Genomic DNA, 13,438 nt, shown 5'->3' on the forward strand with positions numbered 1-13,438 from the left:
AGAGAATTATCTATTATTTGCATATCATTAATGCAAAAATACACAAGTAACAAAAGGTCACAAAAACAGTCACAACCGAGTAAAACAAAGCAGAAGTCTTTATAAAGTTGTAACAATACAGTATATCTTGTTCACTAAAGCAAAGGGGATGAGTCATAATATTTCCCATAATTATAATATTTTCCCATAATAGTTGTGGTCCAAGGAGACTAGCGGTGCTGCAGAGATTCTCACCCTGTCTGCAGCAACTGTGCACTCTGACACACACACACACACACACACACACACACACACACACACACACACACACACACACACACACCTGGGCGTCAGCTAGTCAATCTCTGGCTGTTCGGTGTTCTATCCATAAGCCACTTTCCCGGTACGCATTTTTTCATTTTCTTATCCTCAATGCCAGTCTTTATACTGAACACTAATTTATTGATCCAAGTCATTTTGATTTCATGGCATCTCAATCTTTAACCCCTCAGTTAACCTTTATTTGTTCTGCTTCCTCCTGTTTAAAACCAAGATGAAGATTAGACACCGTCATCACACTGCAGTAATTGATTATTCATGGTAGATCTTGATGTCTGAACCCGATGAGACCAGGCTGGACTGGTCTGCTTGGGCTGAACTTCTCACTTTATTGCCGAGGTAACTGATGGGTACAATTACAGAATTTGTTCTTGAAAAATACTGATATTTGCAAGATTTTGTTAGAAAAATATTTGAAAATTCAGGTTTTAGTTTGGTTTGGGCTCACAAACAGCTATAACCCACAAGCTTGGTTTCTGTTTGCAAAGATCAGGCTTTTTGTGATCAGGCTGAACTAAATTTTTCAGGCCAGACTGCAGCTGTAGTTCAGGATGCTGGTTCTGGCTCTGCTCAGCACTGCATGGATTTGTATTTAGCTATGCATTTACGGTACATTTAGTCATTATATTAAAGTAACTTCTGAATTATTATTCTAACAAACTAAATATGTTGTTATTTAATTCATAAAGTCTTTTCGTCTGCCTGCCTACCTTTCAGCTTCCCTTCAGCTGATTGTCTTCCTCCACTTGCTCCAGGCAAACAGGCAGCAGTTGACATGAGTCCAATTAGCCACTGGGTGTCGCTATAGCTCTGCCTACAGATACTGGATGTGAGCGCAGGACAGTGATGAGCAGGCTGTTAATGTAGTTGTAAAATGAATAGGAACCACAATACGATTCATTTAGCCTAATAAACGGCCAGTTTAAGACTGACTGATGTTATAAATTAAGGATCGTAAATGTGACAAACTATCTCCTAAAGTCTGAGTCTCACTTGGCTTTATGGTGTTGGTCTTTAAAGGCGGAAACATGCTCCAGTAGCAGTTATACAAAAATAACTACAGTAATCCTATGATACATTTAAAGGATACTATACACACATCACAGCAAAACTATAAGTAGTAGTATAGGAATAGTAGCCTACCTATAATGATGCAATAGGAGGTAAACGTACAATAAACTACAGTAAGATCATAAACGCACTACTGAGTACCACCTTAGTGGTACTAAGTTCCTGGTGATAAGTAGTGATAGTAATAGTGATAGGTTCTTATAGTGATATTATAGTTCATATAGGGAAATTATAGTGATATTTCGTTACTGCCACAACTGTTTGAGCAATGGGTGACACTGCCGCTGTCACAGGACACACCCAGCACCCAACCCGGACATGAAGTCCTCTGAACCCTCATCGTCGCATAAAGAGGACGGATTGTTCTTACGTAAAAAACTACATTTCCATGACGGCAGTGGGAGCGCTGTTGAGTAACAAGGTGGGGCTTTTCAATAGAGAAGTGAACTGAAGCAACAAGTTGCCCCGGCAGCCACTAATTATCCGCCGTGTTTCCAGCGGCAGGTGGTCACCGCGCGTCCAGCAGCAACCACAGCTCGTGAATGGGAGTATGAAACGTTTTAACCTGAAAGCCTGCGCGCTGGGCTGAAATGGACGGCGTGGAATAACTTGTTTGAATCTATTTTTTCGGTTTTCTTTTATTTTCTCAAGGACGTGGAAAAGTATAGAGCGCTAATTGTTAGACAAGTGTTTGACGGGCTGCGCGTCCGGCGTGCGTAATGGTCTCCGGAGTGGAGTAGGCAGCCGAGACTTCTCCTTTTTATTTGTTTTTATTTTTTAAGTTGAAGTGAGTTTCATAGGAAATAATGGCATTCGCTAGATTCAGCAAGATACTTCGCCTGCCCACTATTGAAATCAAAAAGAAAGTCAAGCAGTACGAGCACGTCCATCGGGATATCAACCCTAACGACATATGGGAAATCATTGGCGAGTTGGGCGATGGGGCGTTTGGAAAGGTGTACAAGGTAAGTGCGAAATGCGAATTGATGATACTGAGAGTTAGTTCAGAGTAAACTTTTGGTTCCCAATTGTCATATTTCTTTCAGACTTTGGATAAACTGCCTACAGTTAAATTGTTTTTGGCACCTGCTCTCACTGCCTGATGATGGTAGGGTACTTCGCATTTGCAGTTTGTCCCCCTGTGACTTTGCCTCTTTTATGTCAGGGAAACAGTGACAAACAGGGGCATCATATACATGTAAAACTTCAAAATTATGTTCATGGCCATCTCTTCCCAAATGAAAAATCACAATCATGTTCCTGTGCATGGGGTACTCGCATGTGGCATGTGGTAAGATATTACAGGCTACATAGTTTATAGGTTTGCTGTGATGCGAATATCGTAAATGATCTTTCACTTAAAGTCTTATAAGAGATAAATCATCTCTCTCTCTGATCACATGCGGGTGCTTCAACAACCCAGCATTGTTGAGTTTATGACTAAAACCTTGACTATGCGGCTGGTCCAGAGTCAACTCGAGAAGAAACTGAGAGTCACTAGTTTTTGGTGTCATGGTTGTTGCCACACCCGACTGGGATGGAGAGTGATTGTACTTGTTTCAGCAGAATCAGTTGACATTCAGCATAGTATATTTACATTCCCATTACATGTCAGTCTGAGATTGTTGCACTCCCTCCTGCTGAGGTCCACTTCACTCCAGTTTGATGCACTAAATACAGTGACAGGTCAGTTGAGTGATGAATCCACACCCAAATTTGACTTTTTTTTTTAAATTTTCTGTGCTAAGTAGCCTACTCTGTTTCAGTGCAGTTTTGATGTTTATGGTATTATAGTTTTACTCATTACATTTTGAGGGAAAGTATCCCACTTTCTACTCCTTTCTGAAAATACCTGTAGTTACTCTTAAAAAAAGGTTTAGAAAATGTTAAAAGCTAATAGACATGAACTTTGCAAATATGAACCAGCCAGTTTTAGGTTGAAGCAATCAGAAAACATGGCAACACTACTGACCACAAGTGCCTCTTTAGGTTTTTCACCCTAACGCTTGCCCTGAAATCAGTTTCGTGCCAGTCAGCGGACGGTGAAAGCACACTTCATTAGTGCTGTTCACTCCTCCCAACCTAAGCAGCAGTTTTGGCTCAGAGGAGCTATTTAATCTGGATCTGCTTGCTAGTTAGCCCCCTCTGTGAAGCACAGGCCCTCTGTGTCTGCGGCCCAGCGGAGCCCAGCGAGCACAGTGAATGTCTTTGACACACCAGGGGCCTCAGTGGAAGAAGTGATGCCTTACTACAGGTCTGCATTGAACAGAAAAGGCAGTCTTTTTTTAGAGGAGTCTGCCTTATTTAGGTATTTTGTTTTTATTGGATAGTATACATGTGTTAGGGAAATGAACAGGGAACACAGGCAGAGGGAGAGGGGTGTGGTATGACAGCGTGGGCTTCAATCCCATTACACATGATTTGATGACCCAACTCTGATTTGTGGTGGAGTGATTGGGACTGAGATAAACTTGCATCTCCCACCCATCCTGGGTGATTCAGGTCTCCCTCTTCTGCCAAATCTTACCCAATGCTCATTTTATGTTTACAAGATGTGTCATGTAATATCATAACCTAAAAATAAAATTATTCATCCAATCATTCATCCCTAAGTATATGTTGCATAACCACAAGTCCAAGTTATAGATTGCGCAAATTCTCATATACTGTATCTTGTGAACAGAGCAGGCATGTGAGACATGAAAACACGAGTAAAGGAACCAGTCCAGTATACTGTGGAAACAAACAACGCTTTCATTTTGCCTCCAAGAAGTGGAAAAAACATACATACTAAGGTTGAGGGAGTGATTGAGCCTGGGGCTAAGGTGCTGCAAGTCTGAAGAAACCATTAAAAGTCAGTTTTAGGTTTTTTTTTGTAGGTGTGATGACAAGGCGTTTGTTTGGGCAGTTCCAACTCCCTAATCGTTAAAACTAAAGCCAAACTAAAAGACACCACCAAAGATACTTTATTTTCTAGATTTGAAGGTAATGTGGCTATAAATGTGGTCTTAAATGGGCTTAACTGGAATAACTCCACTGTGATTAAATGTATTAAACATCATTCATTTTAATTGCAGATGGGTACAGACAGTACAACCACACATAAATCAGACACCAAATGACATAAAGTGATATGAATGGCTCACAAAGAGGTGACAAATGAACAAAAAATTCACCATCATTCTGCTTGATTAACAGGCAAACTTCATTGCAGACTGTGATAAACCATCCAGTCTCCTTTTGTCATGCATATATCCAGCCTCTGCCTGGCTGCTATTTCCTTTCCTTGAGTGCGAAGGGAAAGGAGGAGGAGAACTGATCCACACCTGCAGTTGTCAGATGGAGTGGGAGTGTGGGGGGGGGGGGGGGCAAGAGAGGAAACCGTGGGCAGGAATCATGGGACCACTTCCTGTATCGCTCTGTCAGACCTCCGACTAATCAGCTTGTCTGTGGGAGGGAAAGGCCCCGAGTGGTGGATCTCAGATGTTTTTCCGCTGTTAAAAGTCCTTAATGCCCAGCCCCCCCCCCCTTCCCTTGTAAGTATTTCCACAGTCAATCCAAGGCTCCTCTGCTCTTGGCTAATTAATTGGTAGAGATGATGGGAGGAGCCTCAACATCTTCCTCACCAATGATATCAGCTGCTTTTCGAGTGCTATCAGACAGGAGCCAAGCAGAAAGCTTATAGACTTGGTCTGGGTGGGTGACTGCTGACAGTTTTTTTTTTTTTTTTCCATACTTCTTGCTCTCATCAAAAGACAAAGTTTTGATACTTGACATTTGAACAAACTGAAGCCCCCTGCTTTTTTTTCCAACAGATTTCTTTGAGATTTAAAACATGAACTTTTTCTGACTGTACAGCGTTGAGGTTGAAAGTACAAAGTGCATCTGTCAAGCCGACACTGTAAACTAAAGGTCAATGACACCGGTGGGGAGGACAACACCTCACTCTGCTGGTTCAGGAGAGCGTTAAGAGCAAGTCAAGCTGTGTGTGTGTGTGGGTGTGTGGGTGCGTGCGTGTGTGGGAATGTGCATTGCTGGGAAATCATGCTTAAGTCAGCTGTGGAAAAAAATATCTTATCCACTCCATAACTTTGCAATATGGTCCCTCAGTTATCAGATATATACTGCTGTATATCCCTAGGAGTTTACACTGAAGCTACACTTTTTCATATACTATAGTCTAGTCTAGTGGATCATTTTTAAGAGTTTAAAGACTTTAAAGAAGTTTGATTAATGAGTTAAAGACCAAAATGTTTATTTTGATGATTAAAATTGTTTGCTGGGCATGTGGCCACAGTCTGAGGCTTTTAGTGAAAGACGGATTGCTTTGCCACTTGGTTTAACAATAAATGAAGCATTCAGACAAATAACTTATGTACTGCAAGTCGATTTTTAGTTTTTCAAATCATTGATCTTGTCAGTCACTTCAAGGTAAAACATTAATGTTCATTCACTCCCCAAATAATTTTAATTGCAAATGTGTATTTGCAGTCATGGCAACTGATCAAATATTGCAGAACAGAAAGTTCTTTGTCTGTCTGTATCCTGTTTGTTGTAAATTATTTCCCATTCATGCTCCAATTATTTTGAACCAAGATTCTGAGCACATGATTTGACAAAATAAACAAACTAACCAAATCCAGAATACTCCACATGGCTTCAGTGTGGCTTCATGTGTGTGTGTGTTTAAGATCCATACACATGGAAACAAGCTGTTGTTGACGTTCTCAAGTTTTCTGTGTCACAAGGCCACAGTATCATATTGTCCCCACTGGTGTGTCAGTGACGTCGGCAGGACAGGAAGACAGTGAAGAAGTGTCTCATACACTCGTACCTTGTTTGCACTTTATCACTACATGCCGGGTTTCTTAAATTTGCTCAGCCCGGCCGGGACCTGAATTGGAGAAATGTAGTCTCACCCATGGGACCCAGTTTAATGAAAACATTGTAGGACTGTTGTCAAGTTCTGGCCCAGAAAAATGGCTCAGAAGCTTTCAAATTTACTTAAGGTTGCCAGGGATTCACTCAAGTCTGGCTTCAAGTAAACACTTCCGAAATTAACGGCATAATCGTACTGCAAAATGTACTGAACTGCTTCCAGACCTAAAATGCTGCAAGGTGTGTAGTTTGCATTGATCATGACTGTAGTGTTTGATGCCCTGTGGTGCTTATAGGACATGACAGTAAGTACTAGGATGTATGATAAAGTTTCACAACACATAGTAAGTCTGACAGTCTGTTACATTTAAAGTTTAACTGGGAATTCAGTCCTTTGCTGACATATGTTTCAACCAGCATGGGAGGTATAATCCTTTGCTTTCTCTCTCTCTCTCTCCACACACACACACACACACACACTAGTGTTCCTTGTAATTCACCCCAGTCACTTCACTGTCTTCCTCTATGAGCCTCATCCTCATCTTTCCACATAAGTCTCTCCCACACATCCAGCCATAACAGGAGAATGTCTCACTTCTTGTCCATCCAGTGCGTCACAGGATGTTTTTTTGTGTGTTTTTTTTGTCTGTATGCATGCTTGCACTTGTTGGGAATGAGTGTGTGTGTGTGTGTGCATGTGCGTGCGTACGTGCGTGCTTGAATGTTTGCGGCTGCAACTGAAGCGTGAAACAGAAGTGTTGAATGGTTCCCTTCACTAATTAATGGGCCGCGTGCCGCTGAGCACGCTGCCCTGCTGCTGCTGCTGGTGAAGCATGTCGCCATAGACACACGCAGGCTGGAGGGTTACGCTCCATGAACTTCCTATCATGGGGAAAAAACTGTCCATCTTATCCCTATTGTCTCTAATGTAAAAGACAGTGTTCTAAACCTATTATTTGGAAGAATATACTGGGGAGATTGCTTGTGTTGTGGTGTGCACAAGCCTCATACTGTATGACCATCAATGTATGTATTCTTGATCCAGATGGTTTTGAATCCAAGGGCTACAGTTTAATTTCAATACCAACTCCATAGATTCAGAGCAGTTCCATGCACGTCATGAAAAACAATGTGAACATTATTAACTTGACCTGGGTTCAAATCCCCATGCTGGCAAGTTTCCACCCTGCTGAAGTGTCCTTGAGCAAGACACTGAATCCCTACCATCAAGTCATTACAGGGATCAATAAAGTGTCTCATTCACACTAAAACTTTCAGAGTTTCTTGCAGTGTCAGGCCGATGGAAAAATCACTTGCAGCGTTTATCGTCTTCAGTAAAGCGAAAGAGAAAACAAACTTGCATGTGGCAACACCAGGAGGGGGAGGGGGGGGGGGTTGAAGAGCAACATCCTCTTTGTGACAAGAAGCAGTGAGATTTATGGAAAATGTAGTCTTAATTTTGATAAAGGCTATCACTCATCTCAAACATGGCCTCATTTGTTTATGGTAATTATACCAAGGTATCACAGTTAATTGGCAATGTTATATTGATGTTTAAAAATGCTACATGGAGCACCCAAATATTACAACATTTGATGAATACATTTTCTTAACAAAAATGTGAAATACCCTTTGCCCTTTTAACCAGCTCTCAGTCAGGTGGAGAACTGGGTCTCTCTCTAATCTCAGGGAGCAGCTGGGCCCGCGGTGCCTGATAAGAGCCTGCTGGCTGGGTGTGGGTCCAGCAGGCCGGGAGTCCTCTTCATGCTCCTTATGACGTTGTGACAGATACATACAGGCAGCCTCTCCTGCACTGGAGCATTGCCCCGCCCCTTTTATTGCTATGGTGATATGTACCTGTAACAAGCTCACAAGATTTTCACCAGATTTCACCAGACCATGAGGGGTATTTCAATTACCCACATAACGATAAAAAATAATTGTATAATTCATTGTTGCTGTTTTTTTTTATAATTTGAATTCAACTTTGATATTTGGTCTTATAGATTCTTTGCATAGCCAAATCAGCATCATCTCTTACTTTTATAGACTTGCGTTCACGTCAGTTTTTCCTCGACCTCTTTTGTTTTACTTTTATGTTTCTTGGCTTTACTTGCATTGCCTTTACTGCAAATGCTTTGTAACTATTTGCATAGCCCTTTTCAAAACAAAGATCATGATTATTTAAGATTATTGTTGTAGGCATACACTTGAAGTTATTTCATGATAGTTCTTAAAAGTTATCAAGTCAACTGAATAACCTGGCCTCTTGAAATGCCTCTCTGAGCTTGAGTATTTGGTTGTAACCTTATAACCTTGGTGTTTGTTTAGTTCCAGAAATATGATTATGTAAATCCTCCTTTCCATGGTGACTTGTATTGTGTAGGCAGGAGTCAGGAAGTATGTCTCATCTGTTAACCAGTCATGCCTGATTCATCAGAACTTGCTTTTGAAATACTGCACAACCCTGGCCATGATTAAAAGCTTGGATGTCAAAGTTTGAGTATGAATGATCGAGATCTTCAGAAATGTAGGCAGAGGTTATTTTGTTTCACGGCTCTGTGTTGCACATGGCCATTTTCTGCTTCACTGCTTTGCTCGAGTGAGTTGTGCACACTTTGTGGTTTTGAATGTGGGACATTTTGCAACGTTGATGAAAACTTTCACATCCTGAAAAGACGACACACATTGCTTAAACTTGGGGTCCAAACTTTGAGCTTCCCTCGGTTATGAGCTTCACACCCTGTTACAGTTACAGTCTATAAAAGCATGAATTTATGTTCATGTGCAGTCAGCGGGTTATGCAAGAGAGAAAGAATCTTGTTGATGAGTTGATAGAAGAAAATAGGCCACATTCTCTTTCTAGACCCTCAGTTTTAGTGTCCTTCCCCTTTCAGAGCAGGAAGAAATAGTTCTCTAGTGTTTGCAGTTACACCCAGCGAAAAGGCTTTTCAGTTGTTGGCATTTTCTGGCCAAGATACAAAATTTTGTATTATTTTCTCTGTCTCTATTTAAGGTTAGGGTTAGGCCTTGAGGTTAAAGTTCTGGTCACGTTTCTAACCCAATTTTTAGGTGAAAACCTCTAGTTCCAGATCCAGATTTGCGGCCTAGAAAGTAACAACAGCAACAGCTTTTTACTTTCAAGGAAATAAAGATCATCCTATCCAAAGCCAAAGCTGATTCACCCAAAGCTTAATGTAGGCTAGCCAATCCCCCACAGCGCCTGTTCAGCTTTCTGGGGATAACAATCATGTCTTAACCTTCTCTGTTGATCTTATGATCTGATTCAATCTGATTGAATTGATTGATTGACTGATTCACTGAGTGAATTGTTAAAGGATAATACCGGTGTTTTTAGCTGCAACCTGCTGTTGGTATAATTCACTTGGCCAGTAGGGTCAGTCTGTTGGTCCCAGAAATGTCCAAAAACCCCATTGCACATATAGAGCTGCAGGATACAGAGATACAACATCTATGTGTTTCTCAGGCTGTCACACTGGTGCTTTAGCTCACTTGGTGGGGCAGCAGACTTTCATGCAGGATTCCTGAGTTTTAAGATCAATTTTTCCACCAAGATACAAACAAAAAAATTACACCCCACACCAAAATTAATCTTTCAGTTTGATAACATTGATTGAGGTACAGCTGTGCCCGCTAACACCCATTCGGCACCAAAGTGTGCTAAAACAAACCTTAAAAAGAGCTTTCATATACTTTTCCCAGGTCTGCTGCTAAATAAATCAAACCCTTTTTCTCTGCTTGTTTCTCTCCTTGTCCGTCTGAATAAGAGATCAGCGCTTCAACAGGCGTCTGCTGTCAGAGGTTAGGTTTTACTAGCTGGTGTCATTATGGAGGGGTGAGAACCACATTCCTGTTCACACACACATGAAGGGGGTTGTACAGGTTTATGATCGGGCAAAGGTCTAACATACAGACATTCTCCTGCAGGGAGTTGTTGTACAAGTTGTGTGTGTGTGTGTGTGTGTGTGTGTGTGTTTGTACGGACTATAACACACACTCCAAGCAGAAAATACAGACGTCAGCATAACAGTTATACCACTGATTCAGCCTGGAGGTGATTGACCCCAGGGAAAGTGCTCCATCTCCCCAGTTATGTGAGTTCATCTGTCCCTTATGGCCTTTGAATTATTTTTTAAAACACCATCAAAAGGGAGAAGGAGCTTCCACATCAGCCAGCTTTGGAATCAAGTCTAAAAAATGACATTAAGAAGAGATAGGAGTAAAACTTTTTTGCTATCTCAGTTTATTGTCCTTTTTATAACTGGCAGGGGTGCATCTCCTTTTCTCATTTGACGGTGCTTCTGATCTATGCTTTTGAGCCAACACACACAAAGTAATCGCTAATGCCTTAGTCAACACAGATGGAGTATCAAACATTTTTATTCACAAGTTGATTCATTTTGAAAAGATTATGTGCTCCTGAATACTGGATGATAGAGGCTGGCTGAGTGTGTGTGTGTGTGTGTGTGTACTAACCCTAACCCTATACCAGTGCATATGTTTGTATACTTGCGTGGGGGTTACTAACTTCTCCTTTTACAGCTTTGCCCTTTCTAAATCTTTTGTTTACCAGCAGTGGGTGTGTTTCTCGGCAGGGAGGGTTGCTCTCATGAATTGTGGCCTTCAGATAGACAGCTACCGAAGACAGACAAACAGACATATAAATATGCATGACAGATGGGGAGAGACAGACAGGCATGGATGACAAACTTATAGGGAGGGAGAAACAGAAACAAAAAATGTATGGCAGACAATGGAAGAGCCAGGCAGGCAGAGTACAGTAGGAGGACAGAACAACCAAAAAACAGCTGAAAAGACAAAGAGGAGTGTGTAAAAAAAAAAGACAAAACAAACAACAATTGGATATAGGGAAAGGTGGAGAAAAAGGCATACAGACAGAGAGTAATGTAAAGTAAGTAATTTACTAGAGCTGAACAGTTAATAAAAAAAACAAAAAACAAAACTGAAATCGCGATATGAATCGCTGCAATTTCCAAATTCCAAATTTTTGAGGCTGCAATTAATTGCTCAAGAAAGAGGACCGTCCAAAATCGATTTCTGAACAAGGTGTTTTGTGCACGTAATCTCTGGCCCATTAATCATCAATATTGGTGAAAACCTTTCATCATACTCAAGCTCACTAAATCCTGCACATCTATTTTTGTTTTTTAACAATTATAACAATTTAACAATTTCAAAGTTCTAAAAAATGTATGACAAGAAAAATTTGCAAATGCAATATGTCAAATAATCACATTTAGATTTTTTGCCTATCTTTTAGCCCTATAATTTACTAATCCCATTGATATGAGGTCAAAAAAATGACCTTGCATAGATGCCTCAAATGTACAACAGCAACTTAACATTTGTGTCATTAGTCAATCTCCCCACTCCTTTAGACAGTTTGGTTGAAGCTTAAAAGTGGTTGTGATTAAATAGTGAATCCAACAGTCTGTCTTCTGTCTGCCTTTCGGTCAGGCCGGGCGCTGCAGATAATCCACGTGCTGCCTACATGTAAGCCAAGTCACTAATGAACAGGAAAGGCAGCCAGGCAGGGAACTAGTCAGACGAGCAGCAGGACAGACCGGCAGAAACAAGTCTGTGCGCCGCATCCCTCGTGGTCTCCATGGAAACCTGGGGCCAAACAAAACCCAAAGACGTGGTTGTTCTCTTCTGGAGGAGAGTCTCACTGTTGTTCCCTGTAGGAGTTGGAGAGAGTGAAGCCTTGGCCTCTCTCTAAGAAGAGTCAGTGAGGTAGAAACAGTGCCGTGCTGTTTTCCCCAGGGAGAGCTAGAGCTGTGTAGACAGAGAGTATCCTTGCGTCACTCCTACAGTCCTGTGGCTTTGCACTGTTATTATGTTATTATATTTTACTATGTTTTCTGTTTGACTTACTTCAGAGAGGACGTCTGTGTTGTAAGGCTGTGGCATCTGTCCTCTCTTTCACAATGCGCTGTTTCTTTTGTTTTCTTCTCACTTGACATTCACATTGTTTTTATGTGTAGTAAATAATTCAAAACAGGTAAACATGACGTCCACCATGAATGACGCAGGCTCCCCTTGGGCCAATCGGTAACGAGATGCATCATCCCTCAAAGTTGGACTGGTGGTGTAGCAGTTATGGCCTTTTTAAGTGTGAAATTGTGACCTTTAACTATAGTGTCACCATCAGGTCAATTAGTGTAATGCTTTTAAACACCAGAACACCGCCAAAATGCATCATCCGTCTAATCTTTGTCATAAATGCACCAGTTTGTGTCTGAGATATCACATTTGAGTTAAAATTGTTGACATTTAATTATAGCGTCCTCATCAGGCCAATCGGTGTAATTTGTTTGTCAAAATCGGACTGGTGGTGTCTGAGAGATCATGCTTGAGTTTCAAATTTTGACCTTTCATTTCTTTAACTCCTAAAAACCCTGGAACACAGTGGAAAAGATGCATCATCCTCCAAGTTTCAGCAAAATCAGACCAGTTCCCTGTATGTACTTGGCATTACATTCTCTCTCCAAGTCATTTGGAGTGTGAAATTTACTTATCACAAAGTGAAAGTGGAACCTCAAAGCCTACAGTCTTTAGATAATGAGGGGGAGGCTGCTGCTGGATTCAGGCTGTTCCAAGCCTGTTTGGTGGGTGACATGTTTTCCGCCAGTTTAGCTAATTAGGTTAGTAAGATTAGAGAGCTTTGAGCAGGATGATGCCTTCCCGCAATGACTTCCTTATTTCTCTCTCGTGTGTGCATGCCCAAGTATGTGCGACACACACACCCACACACACCCTAACTTCTAGGAAGTCAGGGGGTCCCATGTGAGAAACAATGAGGCGTTTCAGTGTAATTTCCGCTGTGTACAGTAATGGTACCACATGTGGACGCACACACACACACACACACACACACACACACACACACACACACACACACACACACACACACACATAAATGTGAAGACGCTCAGTTCTCTCTGTCTACCCACTTCTTCCACTCCCCCTATCCAGCTGAAGCCCAGAAGCGCATTCCTCAGTTTTGTTCCCACTGAGATGTAGAGGTGTGTGTGTGTGTGTGTGTGTGTGTGTGTGTGTGTGTGTTTGTCTGTCTGTCTGTTTGTGCACCATTCTGCGCACGCATTTGCCTGCCCTTGTGAATGCCGGG

General features: G+C 41.6%; 1 protein-coding gene across 1 annotated transcript in view; it reads left to right on the forward strand.

Moving 5' to 3' along the window:
• Window positions 1-1,872: 1,872 nt before the first annotated feature.
• Window positions 1,873-13,438, forward strand: part of LOC139651561 (serine/threonine-protein kinase 10-like) — a gene marked incomplete at its 3' end in the record, with an annotated part of 48,404 nt that continues 36,838 nt past the window's right edge. The window contains exon 1 of the mRNA XM_071528522.1: window positions 1,873-2,354. Coding sequence (XP_071384623.1) covers window positions 2,196-2,354 — 159 coding nt within the window. The remainder of the gene's footprint in view (window positions 2,355-13,438) is intronic.

Source organism: Centroberyx affinis, unplaced genomic scaffold, assembly GCF_046629955.1.
Source record: "Centroberyx affinis isolate AG114_WGS23_722 - 3 ecotype Tasmania unplaced genomic scaffold, CSIRO-AGI_Caff_v1 ptg001683l_1, whole genome shotgun sequence".
Taxonomy (NCBI): Eukaryota; Metazoa; Chordata; class Actinopteri; order Beryciformes; family Berycidae; genus Centroberyx; species Centroberyx affinis.